Source organism: Lissotriton vulgaris, chromosome 2_1 (genome assembly GCF_964263255.1).
Source record: "Lissotriton vulgaris chromosome 2_1, aLisVul1.2, whole genome shotgun sequence".
Classification (NCBI taxonomy): domain Eukaryota; kingdom Metazoa; phylum Chordata; class Amphibia; order Caudata; family Salamandridae; genus Lissotriton; species Lissotriton vulgaris.
The window spans coordinates 281,834,753-281,852,315 of NC_141687.1; the positions used below are offsets into that span (position 1 = coordinate 281,834,753).

Sequence of the window (17,563 nt, forward strand, 5' to 3'; positions counted from 1 at the left end):
TATTTCCAGTGATACCTGGAAGAGTTGGCACTTTCAGTTTTCTTCGGTGGTGGATAGGCCCTCTTAAGCTTGTTTTGAATAATGAAAAAGATGCCGGGCTGCTTCGGAGTGCATCTCTTAGGCACGCTCTTTTGCAAAGAGCCTGTTTATGCCATCTGTCTGCTTGTTGTGAATTTATGGGAGATGCTGAGCTGCCACAGTCCTCTGGTGCCAACATGTGCAAAGCCAAAGCTGTTGAGCTTCCCTGGATAGCACTGCTGATCTCATTCCCCTTAGTGCACTGTTCTAAACCCGACTTTATGGTCTATCCGAAACAGACTTCCCTCAAGATTATGGAAAACAGCTAGGAGTGCCAACATGATTGCTCTTCTCTGCAGCACATTGATGTAGCAGAATTACTACGAGGGAGACCAGCAGCCGTGACTGGAGAAATCATTCAGCTGGGCCTCGAGCAAACCATACACGGAGACAGCTTTCATCAGTACCTCTTGCTGAACAGGAGGCTTCAATGAGGCACTTGTATTAATCTGTCCATCTTTCCACCATGACAGAGTGATGCGTGGAACAGGATTGAGATTCTGTTATCTATTTCAAGACACATTCAACACTGCATCATCCAAGGCAAGTAATACAATAGTTCACAAGCAGGTGGAATGGTGGGTGTTCGGTTGTCCGTGATCTTGCCCTGCTCGATTGTGTGAAAGATATTCTTAAAAAAATATTTTTGACTTGTGGTAATGGGTCTACAGCTGGCGAAATGTGAATTTGCCATATGATGGCTGAAAGGGTCAGCCTCCATGCTGAAAGAGTGGAATCAGGACACGGTATTCTGCAGCTAGATGATAGACTCATAGCCTGGGGTACTACACTCTGTGGCCAGGCACGAGACTTCCAGAATCGACTCAGGCGCATCTTCTCTCATCTTAGAGAACCGATAACCTGGTGGATGCACACTGCAGCCTGACCTCAAATGAGGCATGGGCGATTGATTTTATAGACTCAGCAGCTGCCTGGTTGCATGGACTGCTTCTGATTTTTGAACACAGGCAGGTGGGACTGACCTGGGAGACTGGTAAGTTTGCCATGTTGTTTACACTATTGTTCATGTCATAGCATGTGTAAATTAAAGCCTGTGGTGATATTTTGAATGTTTGCAACATGGAACGAATTGGTAATGCTCAGTTAAAATTCAATAAAGTTTTCAAATAAAATAGTTAACGCTAAGGGTTAGTGAATTAAAAATGGATAATGGCTATATATATATATATATATATATATATATATATATATATATATATATATATATATATATATATATATATATATATATATATATATATATATATATATATATATTATTATTATTTTTTTTTTTTTTAGAGGAATGTGGCTATTTCTCCCCCAAGACGATGTAATGCTCCACGATGTAGAGGAAGCAATGGAGTGGCACACAATAGAGTGGCAAACAACCTTCATGAAGCGGTCTCATTCAGTGGTCAGCAGGAGTAATAACGAAGACACCAAGTGACTTGAGATCCACAAGAAAGGCTACCTGTCTCACTAATAGCATCTTTTGCACAATTGATTCCCTATCTTCCTCTGAAACACCAGGGATCTCTTTGGAGACATCTTCATAAGCTGAGAGTTAAAGAATGCACTCACAAATTGCACTTGATGTTGATAAAAAGGCAAGGTTCTCTCACAGTTAAGTAAATAAATGATTTAAATCGGAAGCACTTCAGCACCGGCTGTGACACAGCATTCAGGGACAGACCAAGGACAAGCCTGACCTAAAAACTTCCTTATCTGGAAAAACAGAAACTCATCCCTGCCATCTATTAAATGGTAGTACTCAGGAAAACTAATCTGCCAAAAGACCTAATGGAATTTCTAAAGGTAGCCAGTCTCTCCCTCTTCAGCATATTATTCTCCAGGAAGGCAGGCAATACACTTTTACTGTCTGCGAGGGAATCCTCACCCCCATCCTCAATGAATGAATGAACAGGTTTTGTAGTGCATGCGACTACTTCAAAAAGTGCCCTGGTGCGATGAACTGCATGTATAGCCCAAAGAGAGAGAGCCAAAGTGGAACGCTAGAAGACCACCTTAATCAGAAGAAAAAAAGCCAGGCTTCCCGTTTGCTCCAGGAAACAGATTCCGAAGCCAAAGTCTGTTGTTTATGGGGGAGCTGGTTTCATTGCAGCCAGGAAGGAGAAGAAACACCCTCCCTTCCTCGTGTGCCTAATCTGCGGCACTACCAACAAAGCCTCCTTGACTGAGCACAATGTTCTAGCAGGACAATAGGGGGAAAATCTTTCAGCAAGTTAGCAATATTTAAAGGAGATCTTCAGGCAAGGCAAGCTTCAGCATTCTTAAAATCCTGGAATCAACCAAGCAAAGAAACAAACAGTCCTTGGTTAAGTGAATTGGCATAGTCCAGCTTTGACATAATAAAGGCATGGATCACAGTCTTCCTGTAGTGACAAGGTAGTATAAACACTAATATCTTGATAGTACGAAGCAGCCTAAAACAGTCACCAACCACTGCTGAGACCTGTGGTTTAAAAGAGAGTTGAATATCTAATTTGACTCCCAAATTCTTCGCAAATAAGGATGGAGGTGGGGGAGCTGGCAGGAATGAAGGCCAACAGGCCTCCCACCAGTTGGCTAGCTGACAGGCAAATAAAAAGATTTGTAGTTCATCTGAATTGCATTTAAGCAGACTACTATGATTCCAGTGAAATACAGCATGCATGCTAGCTTTACAAGACTTCTCTACGGATGTGGAGAAACTCTCGAAAGAACCATGCTAAACTAGGGGAACTCAGTCATACACTGCAACCAAGCAATACCTCATCTCCTCTACCTTGTCTACTAATCCCACCTATCATCGGCATGAACCCACAACCCCACGCCACCACTACTTATCACACCTAACTCCTACTAATTCTTTTTTTTTTTAAACTTTGTTTTATTGAGTTTCTCACAAAAACAAAAACAAACAGTGCAAAAGACAGGATACAAATCAATGGAAATACCATTTACGCAGAGCGAAGCAGGGTCACGAATAATAAAACATTACTAGGTCATGTAGGTTACAGGAGGCTAAAGACATCCATTGGCACTAGCAGAATGATGAGCCCAAGTCATAAAACCATTTACTCAAAAGTACAGAGACATATGCTATTAGTCTTGGTCGATATATATGGCAAAGCAGGAACAAAATCCTCACATCTCATTTTCCGTGTCATCGCCTGAGCAAGCATCGCCTTCTACGTTAAATTTACTAAGGACTAGCCCCCAAGTCATGATTGCATCCTCAACCCTCTCGTCAGTACTGGTGAGGCACGTATGAAGCTCCTCCGCTGCACCCCATTTAGACATCCCTGAGCCAAGAGTCAGTCTGTTGCAGCCTGCTACCCATCTAGCCAACGGTTATTCTCCTGTTAGCTAATAGTAATGAAAGCTGAGAAAGCTTGTAGGGGGGATCTTGCGAGCCTTCCGTCTAGCCATCACTCCTAGGAGGCAAGCCAGTGGGGTGAGGGGGATTTTGATATATATTGCCCTTACTATGGTTGGTACCACAGTTCTCAAGAAACCCTGTATTCCAGCCTAGGACGAGGCCATGTGTAAGAAAGAAGCTTCTAGCTCCCCACAACGCACACAACTAGCTCATCTCATAGGGTCAATTCTGTTCAGCTGTTTAGAGGTCACATAGGTGCGGTGCAGGAAATTAAAATGCAGCAACTTGGACCTGTGGTTACAGGCACGCGCCTCACCAACTGGCAAGTGCAGGACCAGCCGTAATCCGTTATGTCCTCCCCCAAATCGCCAGGCCAGGACCTATGCACCGCACAGGCAACACTCTCTGCATCTGCCCGCGCCATAAAACAGGGTAATTAGTTGCTGCATGTCTCCCTATTGGAGCATTCCACTGAGCACTTGGGAGGACCGAGGCACCGCTGTGAACCCAACCCATATCTCTTGCAGGATTTTCCAATTTGGTATGGTAGAGAAAGTGACCTGGTCCCACCCCACACGGCTCCAGTGCTTCCTGAAAGGTGAAGAAAACTTCTTCTGGGTAGAAGTCACCAGCTACTGTGCATCCTCAGCATCCATTGTTCCATAGACATATTTTTGTCAATCACACAGAAGGGTGCCAAATTCCACAGGTTGAGCTCCCTGTCAAAGGGAGCTCTACGCAACACCCTCATGATCACAGTCTCCCAAACCACCACGGTTTGTCGTACCAAGTAGGGAACTGGATGTTTGGAGCAACCCCCTCATCAATAAACGCACCAGGGTATCCCCACCCAGCATTCTCGCATGCAGTGACTTTTCCAAGTTGTCGGAGTCAGTCAACCACCTCGCTGCGTGCTGCAGAGTGACTGCTTATAATAAACACGTGAGTCTGGAAGGGCAAGTCCCCAATCTTCCACGTCGCGTTTAAGAACTGATAACAGCACTGTGCTGCGCCTCCCTGCCCACACCAGCTTAATGAGCAGGCCATCCAATTTACGAAAGAATTGCGCTCTAAGTGGATACAACGAGTTTTGGACTAAATGAAGACACCAAAGAAGGCAGACCATCTTTGCCACTGCTGCCCTGCCCATCACCGATTAAGGGAGTCAAGTCCAGAAAGCTATAGAGGCTTCCAGCATCTCCAGGAGATTGTCTACATTCAGGCGATTAAATGCAACCTTAGTGTGAACGATCGTAACACAGAGGTACCGAAACCCCTCAGTCTCCCATTGGAGTCCCCAACCCAGCAGCCAGACTGAAAGCATCCCGATCAAGCTCCCGAGCAGAAACCACAGCAACTTATAGACATTGACCCAGAGTTTGGACACCAGTTCAAAAGCAGAGACCAAGCACATCATGACCACCACAGATCATTCAAGGTGCCCCCAACGCCACCAACTCCTACAAATTTAATCAGCCATAAAGACATTGGTGTAAATTCATGGAATGGTATCCTTGACAGCACATTACTAATCCCAATAACCAACAATAATCACTGAATTAACCACTAACCTTGGTTTCCTGAGCAGCGCACTGCCAGGCAATAAAGCGTTTTAATGCCTTGTCAGGGGTAGTAAGCATTATGGAAGTGTAATTACAATTACTATGTAATCATGTGAGGGGGATTTCCATAACCAACATTTCCATATAAGGCTAGATGGGAGAGTTCTGACATCTCAGATGGACTGCCAGAAGTTCCAGGCATTTGTTGAACAAGCTTAGTGCAGACTTTAAGAGAAAGGGCAAGAGTTTGAACGTATAGTTTACAGATTTCACTGACCATCAAAGAAAAGGCCTGATTTTGCCAAACAAATTAATGTTCTGAATGTTCAAAGGAAACATGAAATCACTTGTGTCCATGAAAGAGGTGGTACACAGTACAATCAGCATTTTACATTTTTTGACAATGTACTGGATTATGATCCCGAGATCCAAAATGGGTTGTTTCTAGGCCATTTCCTTCTAATCTACAAGGAAGTTCCTTGAATACTCGCCTTTCCCACAATCTTTAATAAGAACTTCTTCTATCATATCTTTTGTCAGAAAGGCCAACTATTCCTACCTTAATAGAGTAAGATGCTGATCACAAAAAGTCCAAACTTGGTGGCATGTTTGGTGGAATCTGTGTAACACTGACACAGTCGTCCCATGCAATGGTTTCCTGTACCCAATCATCCAATGTAATAATTTCCCATTCTGAATGAAAACAATGCTGCCCCCAAACCACAGCACCAGAAGTGCACATCTTTTTTCCCATGAATCCAACACAACAATTTCTCCATCCTAAGGGGTGGCAATGCCTTGATGAAGCATATACGTTTTCACCACCATTGCAACCACAGCTACACCAGCCAGTGGACACCAACTAAGGAAAGAAGGTGCATTTGAGGTCATGTATTTTCCTTTCAATCTTAGTAGATGCTACCGTAGTGACTACTAGTTCTAAACATACATTACTAACCAAGTACAATAAACCCATTAAGTGAAGCTTAGGGTTCTGGTGTCTTAAAGATACACTGTTGCAGTGGAACAGTAAATTCTTTAGCTGTTATGTTCTAATATTCCAAAAAAGACAAAGGATGATCGGGGAACATGGGTGAGCAATAATCTTTTATAGGACAAAGGAACATCCTGAGAAACTCCTTGCAATTATTACCCGTAAATATTACCCCTGTGTTCTCCTATGGGACCCATAGGGTCATCCCCTAAGAAATGTAGGTGAGAGGAAAATCATGTTTTCTCTTCTGATGGCAAGCTCTTGAAAATCATCTTTAAATTCCCTATGCGACTCCTATTAAGGTGGCTGAACACCTGTCCTGTGCAAAGAAATGGCTCCCTAACTCCAAGTCTCTTACCACCGACCAACTGGATTTAAAAATACTAGCACCAAAGAGCTTCTTCATCATTTGGCGTTGATAGCTTGCTTGGGTCTGAGACTTTCCATAACATGTAAGTGGATGGCAGCTGATATATGGGAGCCTGCATGCCAAATATGTCCATGAGTATGAATGGACGGCTTCTCAGAAGCCTTGAAGGCCTCCCCCAAGACAAGAAAGGCTAAGACCAGATCCATCCTAGGTGGAGTTTTAGAAGGGAAGTTCCCCCTGTGCATCATTTCAATTTTTGAAGGAAAGCTCTATGAAAATCAAGGGGATCGACAGAAAAAGGTCTTATAGCCTCTCCTTGATGGTTCTGGTTCTCATTTGCAAGCTGTGCCTGTATGCAGTCACATCATTGTCCAATAGCTGACACTACAGGCACCCAGGGTTCCCATCCTCTGTAATCTAATAATTATGATTAGCAAAACGAGCGACTAAAGTAGTGAAGGCTTATCTTCCGCAAAAATATTCTTTTGGATCAAGTCTTTAATTCTTCACAGAACAATAATTAAATAAATAATAATTGTGACCCTCACTAGTACTTAATTTTAAAATCAAGCAACTATATTATCATTAGTGTTCTTTGTCAAGCAAGGTAAAAAGCTTCTTAAAACATGATAGAACAGGATCAAATTTAAACTGCTTTGATCAGTGCAGTGGCTTAAGTGCAACGTAAATACATTAGTAGACAATTTCAAATTATATACAAAGATTTCATAACTTAAATGGGTAAGGCATGGTTAAAATGATTATTACATGATTCAAACATGTAACACATGAAGCAAAGAGCAATCAAATGTCTGTACCTGCTGTCCATTTCGTATGAACGTTCCAAACCAAGTGCGAACTTTGGCATTTGTCCCAAGTAACAAACCGCTGACAAAACAGACCATATCGCTAACCCCGTCATCTGAAGATTCATTTTTTGTGTGATCCAGTGTCAAAGCTACTCCGAGGCCTGGAAGATGGCATTCCTCCACCTGGGTACATAAATCATGCAAAAAAAACACTGGTTAATCCTAAAAATATAAAATAAATACATTTGCAAAATGTGTTGTTTCATATACAAGCCACATTATAACAAGGAGCAAAGCCTCTGGAAAGATCTCAAGGTATACTATTTAGATGTTGTGAGATGTTGGCCTGCTATATGCGGTCCACTGATTAAAGTGGGCCCCTTGCACCAGTCCAAATGACCATTATGATGTAGGAGGTCAAGGATATTAATTAATTAATTAATTGCGGGTTTTATATAGCGCTAGGAATCGACTCCCGGAGGAGTATCTCCGTGCTTCGACCGCTGGGGAACCCGTCCTGGCTCACCCTGAGAGATGGTCCCTAATGGGTATCTCTAAGGTGCGACCAAGCATCCCCGGCGGTCTGGGGGGGCCGTTGTGAAGATGAGGCAAGCTAATGCCCAGAGTTGCCGAGTGTGGTCCCTGACTGGAGTAGGCACCGAGGCGAGAATTATTGAGCCCGCTGACCATGGTCCACGACCCTGCCGCGTCAGGAATCAAACCCTGGTCCCGGGCCGTCCTCTGCTTACGGGTCTGCCGCCTCTAACCAGTGAGCCACACCACTCCACGAAATGTATCCTAGTGGTAGCTGTTGAGAGCAGCCTTCAGGCTTAAACTTGAAGGAATGTAAAGCAGCTTGTTTTACCAAAATATCACCTCCTGAATTAAGGAGAACCACACAGTAGTTGTATAAAAATATGTATTTTGCGACCGAGCAACATGGCCATAGCCTAGAGAGGCTCCGTGCTCCATAAAGAGAGCCCAGTCGATCCGCATAATTATCCAAAGCCCTTTTTGCCCCCAAACGAAGGATAGAACAGGGGAAGGTGCCGGGCACCTAAAGGTCGTGCTCTGGCCGCGGTCCGATTCTCCAGGTGGTAGCGGTGGCGCGGAACATCGTGAGGCCTGGTGCGAGGCGGAGGCCGGGGCCTCGATTTTGGAGACTGCCCGGCGGTGGTGCACTGCGGCCCGGATCGGGAGGGTGCGGGAGGAGTGATTGGCAGGGTGGTCCCACCCTCCGAGGCTTAACGTGACGAAACGCTTGCCCGCGCTGCCCCAGAAGCTGAGAGGTGAGTGCTGGGGCACTCTCAGAACACTGACCTGTGGGTGCTGCATAGTCTCTGTGGGACGGAGGTACTGGGGCTCGTGGCTCCGGCCGCCATCTTCTTGCTTCACGCGGCGCAGTCACGAGTGCCCGGAGCGTCTGGTGGTGCTCAGGATCTGGTGCAGGCACTTGGAGGCTGCATTATTTTTAGCGGCCTCTGCCACTGCCAATGACATTATCCTATGCTGCATGAGCAGCCTTTAGATGTTCTAGAGGATAGCCCTGACACGATCCATCCTGCGGACGCGGTGGGTGTTGAGAGGCGGTGTAGCTGGCTGTTTCTTCCCTCATACTGCATGATCCTGCCCATGTTCATGCCCCGGACCCAGTGCAAGTGTAATTTAATCACCGTTATACGGACACTGCAGTCGGAGGAGTGGAGAGGCATCTCCTGTGGTACAAGGCAGCTGGAGAAAGCGCCATTTTGCCTGACATCAACACAGTGGCACAGTTAGGGCGCAAGGTCCATTCCTTATAGCTGAAGAGAGAACTGGGGGGCAGAGGTGTTGCGGAACCAGACAGGCCACGTGAGCAGTAAGTGCTCTCAGGCAGGCGGCGGTGACTAGCGACTCTGGCCCGCACAGGAAGAACGCCTGACCTGCGGCCATGAGTAACAGAAACGCAAAGGGTGTCAACCAGTCAAAGCAGGATAAATTTGCATACACAAAGACGCAGGCGGAGGCACAAGACAAAGAGGCACCATCTCCCAATGTTGCAAGTGCAGGTGCGGCCCAGGAGGTGACCCTACAGGATATCATGACCACCCTGAATAAGGTGGATTCGCGCATTGGGACTCTTGCCGTAGATCTGGGCTTGATCCGTGCTGACTTCCAACAAGATGTCCACCAAGGTGTCGGAGGTTGAGACCACGACGGCGTCCTTGTCGTCTGACACACCCACCCTGAAAAAGCAGGTGAAACAGCTGGAGGCAGATAATAAACTTTCATTATTATTATAGGGGTTTGTTTGGCGGCAAAGCTGGAGGATCAAGAGGGGCGATCGAGGCGAAATAACATCCAACTTATAGGCGTGCCAGAGAACGCAGGCGGCCCGGCCCTTGATCTCTTTGTGGAGGATTTGGTCACGACTCCCCTTCAGCCGCGGGGATTGTCCAATTTCTTCTCTGTTGAGAGACAAAATTGGGTCCCTGGAGGAAGACCGAAGACGGGGGCCCCGCCACGGCCTATACTAGCCCGTATTTTTAATTTCAGGGGCAGGCCGCACGTAAAGCTCCTCCGATCCGTATAGACAATGCTACCATTACAATCTTTCCGGACTACACCGCAACAGTCACGAAACAACGCAGAGGATTTCTCAGCGTCAAAAAGGCTCTCCAAGATTGGGAAATTAAGTACTCTATGCTGTTCCCCACCACATTACGAGTTGAAGGCGTCGTTCTTTTCGACACCTGAAGAGGTGCAAGACTGACTGGACAGCTGGCGCAAGGACAGGGCGTACAGGAGATCGTGAGGCACGGCGAGGCGATCGCCAGACGGATATGGAGCAGGACTGAATACAAAGCTTTGACATAGCCCGTGCCACTGAGTGGCAAACAGGCATAAAGTGCCACGATGTTGCCACTTCATTACTTCATAACAGGCACTAGCATTCACGGCACCCTTAAGATGTTGCCGGCAGAGACGACAATATTACTTATACTTTACTTTGCTACTGAACAGGTACTTTCTGCTGTACAAGGGTGATGGGGCCTAGCAGGATGGTACTACTATACCCTTGCGACTGCTGGTCTTTTCCGGTTCCTCAGACAATACACAAAGAAGGGGCAACGGGTTTATAAGGTTTTTTGGGGAGGGGGCTCTGGGCGGCGGAGGGTGTTCTCTCTTACCCCCGTCGTTTAGAACTGGGAATGGGTAATAAGCACTCTGCTTTGATGGGGTGGCGGGCAGTTCTGAATCTGTCGAGCAGGGAGGGGGGTGAGTTGTAGACAGTTGCTTTATGGTTCGAGGGTTTTTTCACTAGGGCGAAAGCAACAGAATGTATAACTGATATAGCTTTTTGGGCATACTGCATTGATGGTTGTTCGAAGTACTGCACTACCTATGGCATGAGGCATAATGGCAGCACACTCAGAGGTTGGTTCGCTTGACCCCCCGAAGTGCCCAATAGCTCCCTTTTCACTGATCACATGGAATGTGCATGGGCTGGGAGACAAGATCAAAAGGGGTCTGGTGCTGCAATATTTAAGGTGATGTGCGCCTGCGGTGGCCCTGTTACAGGAGACACATTTGGTGGGCTCGGCGTGTAAGGCCATGGATAGTTGGGGATTTAAAATGGTAGTGCACTCTTGAGTTCTCCTCAGGTTCAAGGGGTGTGGGCATACCGGTGCGTAAACACTTCCCATTGATCGTACACCAAACTCGGTCGGATGACCAAGGTCGATTTGCGGCCATTGTATGTAGTGGGAGGGGAGGCGTTTTAACGTAGTCTCAGTATACATTCCTCCGGCCCTTCAGGCCGTGGCCTTCCCGGCGCTTAGCGCATTTATATTGGGTCTTCCAGAGGGGGAGCTGCTCATAGGGGGCAATTTTAATTCCGTGGTGGATGAAACCTTGGACCGATAACCTCCCAGAGTAGACGCACTTGGTAGGTCCCGCATGGGGGGATTCATAGACGCCCTGGGTCTTACGGACGCATGGAGGTATAGACATCCCACCTCGCAACACCACACTTTCCTGTCAGGAGTGCATAATAGCCTCTCCCGCATAGACTACTTCTTGATCTCCACTGACAGCCTTCCCAATCTGACAGACATTGAGATTCGTCCCGAGGCATTTCTGACCACTCACCCATCTCCCCGACTTATACAACACATATTAAGGTACGACGGCGCATTTATCCAATTTACGCTGGATATTTGCATGTCCCCAAGATCAGGAAAGACATCAAAGCAGTCACACGACATTACTTCCAAGAGAACGCGGCATCGGTGCAGTCCCCCAGTACTATGTGGGAGGCGTACAAAACGGTGGTGCGGGGGCAGGCTATTGCATCCATAACGGGTCATAAGAGCAGCTCAGGAAGGAGTTGGATACCATGGAATCCAACCTTGCCGAAGCCACTGATCAGCATGCTGACAATCCCTCACCAGCGACTTCGCAGGCCCTACGCCTTAAATGGTGCGAACTTCGGGAACACCAGCGTGAAGCGGTTAGAGCACGGCTGCAGGCTACCCGTCACAAGATTTACGAAGTAGGGGATAAAGCGGGTAAACTCTTAGCATGGTTGGATAGGAAGGAAAGAGCACAGAGGATGATAGCGCAGCTACGTACTCCGTTGGGTTAGGTGGTGGCCGCTCCGCAAGATATAGTAAATACACTGGCCGGGCACTTTGAGCAAGTATATACCTCGTGCTCGCACAGGACGATAGACGAGGCTCAGACCTACATCAAAGATATAAAGATGCCTACACTATCGGAAGAGGCGGCCCTCCTACTGGAGGCTGATCCCACGGTTGATGAGCTGCAGGCGGCCATCAACTCCCTGCAATCCGGTAAGGCCCAATGGAATACCCATTGAGCTTTATAAAAGGACATCGGATCTAACTGCCCCGCATCTATTGAAAATGTTTCTTGAAAGTTTGAGGGCAGGAGAGCTACCTCAGGATCAACGAATGGCCACCATAGTGACAATTCCGAAGCCTGGTAAACCCCCCCCCCCCCCCCCTCCCCTCCGAGGACTGCTCCTCATACCGGCCCATATCCTTACTTAATGGGAAGGCTAAGATCCTTGCCAAACTCCTGGCAACACGCCTGACCCCACGCCTTTCGATTTTAATTCACCCGGATCAGTCCGGGTTTATGCCTAACAGGAATATGGCCCTTAACCTCAGAAGACTACACGCGGTAATGGCCCGCATACCATACATCCAAGAGCCTGCAGTTACCCTATCCCTTGATGTGCGCGCATGGCATTCGACATGGTTGAATGGCCTTATTTATTTGCCGTCCTTAGGCATTTGGGCTTTGGCCCCAAATTCTGCGCATGGGTGCAGTTGCTGTACTCGCGTCCCCTAGCGCATCTGGCGGTTAATGGGCATATGTCACGGGACTTTCCACGTTCATGTGGCACGCGCCATGGTTGTCCACCGTCCCCACTGTTATTTGCCTTGGTGCTAGAGCCCTTGGCGGCGTGGATCCGATGGGACCCAATGATTCGGGGACTTAAATGGACAATGACCTGGGAAGATCGCATCTCCCTATATGCGGATGATGTGTTACTGTACCTAACCTCCCCTAGACGCTTTATTTTGGTGTTTTTAAACATCTGTGAAATCTTTGGCCGGGTGTCTGGCTATACTATCAACTGGTCAAAATCAACCTTGTTTGTCTTGCGGGGCCCGTCCCCACTGCTTCCAGTGGACTGCCCACTAAAAATTGTGGACGATAACTTTAAATATCTGGGCATTTATGTGACACCCCAGTCAGAGGAGTTTAAAAAAAAAACAACAAAAAACTGATGCCCCCAGGCGAGACGGGACACACTGGCACGGCCTGCCGCTGACCTTGCTGGGCAAGGCAGCCCTTTTTAAAATGATGTCGCTCCCCAGATTTTTATATGTTTTGGAGAACACTCCATTTGTTGTGCCACCAAAGTATTTCAAAATGATAGCAGCAGCTGTCTCCAATCTGCTCTATCTGTGACCCACCTATGCAAGAAATGGACGACATGTCTGAGTGAGGGGGGGTGGGGAGGTGGGATTAAGCAATATGGCAACAGCAATATGCCAACAGTAATGACTAAAATGCAACGTGTAATAGAAATGTGTGTAGCACTGCCGATATTTGTTTTGATATGTACTGAACAATGCAGTAGCCATGTAATTTCAAAATGCCCTCTTTTCTTTCTTCTAATAAAAAGTTTCCAAAAATATATATATATATATATATATATATATATATATATATATATATATATATATATATATATATATTTATTTATTAATATAACACTATCTAGTATCCACAACCCGAGGATAGAACACAAAGCACACAATACAATATCAATAGAACAGTTGTAAGTAGCCCAATACACAAGGGGCTCCAGGGTGAGACCAAACCATATACTAAAATAGTGGTATAATAACCACGGCTAGGGTCAAGACAAGGTCTGCAGCACGTAGAATCGTTGGGACCCCAAGGAACCACCCAAGGTGAGTAGATAGGGAACCCATGGAGGACGGGTGCAGTGTGCCAACACGACCGCGGGCTCAGTGCAATTCTATGGGGAAGTCGCGGTTGCAATTTTATAGTTTAAGGACCCTACTAGGAGGGCTTCGAGGAAACCCTTCAGAGGCCTGGTGGATACTGAAGTACCAGAGTTACCTATACTAGAGGAGCCGGGTGCATAGGGTTGAAGTGGCGTCGGAAACTGCAGTCGTTCTCTATGGAAAGCTTCGAAGAAGTGCTGCTGCCGTGAAGGTGAAAAGGGTCTGGTGGAATCCAAGGATGTATTCTTGAAGAAAGGAACCTGAAAGCAGAGAGGACAGAGTCTGGGTCACTTCACAGTGACCAGGGACTCGGTAGACTAATGCCCACCGATGTCGGGTGCTTCAGGTGTGAAGAAGCGATTCTTGACTCTGCAGCCACAAGGACCAGGAGACGTTGTCAACGACGACCAAGAGCCAGATGCGAGCTGTCCCACGAAGGATGTAGGGTGCTGAGAGGTCCGTGTCCGGCTGGAGCACCAACAAGCCTTGGCAAAGCCAACCCACGCAGGCAGGTCAAGCAGGTTAAAGAGTGGACCAATAAGGTTCAGGGGGACTCACCAAGCAATGGGGAGTCAGGGCACATCTGAAGCAACCAGGGAAGCCTTACAGAACTCAAGATGACCCTCAGGAGGACCCACAGGCCAAAAAACCATGAGTCATGAGGGGACCTCGAGGAAGATCGCAAAGTACCAGCCCACGGAGCACTCTGTGTGAGGAGGTCGGAGTTCTTTGGTGGAAATACTGCTCAGTATCAGGACTGCACAGAGTCCAATGTACAATCTCAGAAATCTGCAAAAAACGTATGCACTTGCAAATAGACGCGATGCACAGGGGTTAGGGTTATGCAGTCCCCACAAGGAATACTGGCCTCAAACTTGCTGAGAGGGCAGATCAACCTCGGGGACCTTCCGGACCCACCTCCTGTGTTTCTGGAGCCTTCAGAGTCCGCAGGAGCTCAGGATCAGCAGACTGGTCAGTTGCGTTGCGGTGCCTGCAAATGCAGGGGACGGACTCCTTCAGCCCAAGGGAGATTCTTCAGTTGTCAGTGCACCACAGTTGCTGCACGGAGGCTGTATGGAGAAAGGGCACAGACAAAGCTTTAGACTGAGAGGGAGACGGTCCCAGTCAAAGTCCAGCGAAGTCCAGAGTGTCCAGACTGTTGACGGTCTGTGGTTTCTTCTGGTAGAATCTTGTCCTTGTAAAATCTAAAGAGTTACTGTCAGGTAAGCACGGGAAAGGGTTGGACAGATTCAGGGGACCCTCCTAGAGGAGGGTCAGGACAGAAGGGTGGTTACTCCCATGTCTTTTGTTCAGTTTTGCGGCAGAGCAGGAGCCCTCCTCCCCCCTCCCAGGACTTGATTAATGGCAGCTGCAACACGGATGCGCTGCTAGCATGCCGAAGTCACACCAAAGGCAAGCCAGTCTGCGCCCACACCGCGCCCAGTGCCAGGAACCTTGGTCTGATCACCACCCAGCAATACACCACAGCACTCCTTAGGTCACTGGACCCCAGACGGTGCCCCTTCCCCCAACTGCTGCTGTGCCGCATCTCACACAATGATAGGAGCTTTCACATGCACCCACTGCCGGTTCTCAAGCAGCAGCACAACCACAACTACATCACAAATACTAACAATGCCCTCAACACCGCCTCACAACACACACGTCACACAAGCACCAGCAACACCTTCCCACCACCCTTCAACACAGCAAAACCGCTGGTCAACATCCAATCGCATGCATGCTTCTAAACACATGATCACTCAGCAAACGCACAACCGAAATATGCAATCTGCTAAGTAGCGACGCACCTACCATCCTTTTTATCAGAGAGACCTGGCTCAAGCGATCATCTGCTCCCAACATCACCACGGCGATCCCAGCACGCTACAAGATTGCTCAACAAGACCGCCTTCACAAGCCAGGAGGACTCGCTATCATCTAGAAGGAATCCATCAAATGCCCCTCATCCACAGAGAGCACCACCCCATTCATGGAACATCTGTATTTCAAGCTGCAAATCACTGAAAACTTCACCCTTAAAGGAACCCTCGCCTACCAACCACTCTGGCCATGAGCCAACCTTACCAACCTCATCTTCAACTTCATCCCTCTGTTTACCATTTACTCCAGAGACTACATTCTCCTTGGTGACCTCAACTTTCACCAGGAACGGACTGAAACGACCCCTGCTCGACAGCGCTCCTCAAAGGTTTGAGCAACACTGGTCTAACCCAGCTCGTCCCAGAACCAACACACACAGCAGGACACACATTGGACCCCATCTTCACCACAAGCAACAGCATCAAATACAACTCCACCACACCGGTCATATTGACCAACCACTCCATCATCCACTTACATAACACACCTCAAGTCAACACCCCAACAAGGTTTAGCATTCCAAGCTGCAGCTGGGGCAAATTCACAGAAGCAGACTGGCTCAATAACTTCAGCACGGATCAACCTAGCTTCACAGACAACCTCGACAAGGCTTCAACAAATGGACCAATAACTTGCAGACTCCCTCGCACCCACCAAACCCAAAAAGCACAGTAGATCATACAAGCATGCCAGCTGGTACAGAGAAACCAGCAGAGAGACAAACACTGGAAACAGCTAGTAAGGAAATAGAGGCCGAGCCACAACAGTGCTAGACCACAGGCACAACTACCTACAAGACTGCATTCAGATGCCATCACCAGCAAATAAGAGACACTCAGAAAAAAAAAAACACGAGTGGACCTCCTTGCAGGTGTTGGAGCAATTGAAGGTAGCTCCAAAACCTGCAAGATCTTCTTGATCATTAAGGATTACACCATGCCCTAGGCCTCTGTCACCAACAACTCCAACTCCCAGCAACTCTGCGACCTATCCAGCTTCTTCCACAGCAAAATCGCTAACATCTACAGCAACTTTGAACACTAACCTAGAGAGCTTGTTGCTAACCTATCCATCGCCAACCACGATGGCCACCTGACTGAATGGACAACCCTTACCAGAAACGACACAGCGGCAATCATGCGTACTATCCACTCTGGGGCCCAGATGGACCCATGCCCCTCCCACATCTACAACCTGGGAACATCCCCAATCAGCACCACCCCGACCCACATCATCAACACGTCCATCACATCCGCCACTTTCCTGGATATTCTGAAACTTGAAGAAATCAACACCCTCCTCAAGAAGCCCACAGCCGACCCAAATCAACTGAGCAACTTCCAACCCACCTCTCTGCTTCCCTATCCATTCAAAGTGATCGAGAAAGCCATCAAAAAGCAACTCACAACCCATCTTGAACTTCACCATCTTCTAGACAGCACTCAACCAGGTTTCAAAAAGAACCACAGCACCTAAACAGCACCCATCGCGGCCACCGATGACATTCAAATCATCCTGAACCCAAGAGAAACAGCAGCCTTCATCCTGCTCGACACCTCTGCGGCCTTCAACACTGTCTCCCATTAAATCCTCATTAGAAGACTCCACAAGATTGGCATGCAAGGATACGCTCTCAAATAGATCTGTTCCTTTCTCACAGGAAGAATCCAAAGGGTCGGGCTTCCACCGTTCACATCAGAGACCAAGAAAGTGATATGTAGAATCCCACAGGGATCATTTCTCAGATCCACCCTTTACAACATATACAGGACACTGCTCGCCAACATTATCCAATCACAATCTATCTCCATCATCTCCTACACCGATGATACCCCACTCATCCTCTCCCAGGCGGACAAAAAAAACACCGCCAGAACCAACTTCACCAACTGCATGACCATGGTTGCAGACTGGAAGCGAACCAACTGCC

General features: G+C 47.6%; 1 protein-coding gene across 4 annotated transcripts in view; it reads right to left on the reverse strand.

Annotated features, from left to right (window-relative positions):
• Positions 1-17,563, reverse strand: part of INTS2 (integrator complex subunit 2) — a 306,784-nt gene that overhangs the window by 261,728 nt on the left and 27,493 nt on the right. For all 4 annotated transcript variants that reach the window (XM_086954934.1, XM_086954935.1, XM_086954936.1 and 1 more), the window contains exon 7: positions 7,208-7,381. In XM_086954934.1, the coding sequence (XP_086811060.1) occupies positions 7,208-7,381 (174 nt within the window). The remainder of the gene's footprint in view (positions 1-7,207; positions 7,382-17,563) is intronic.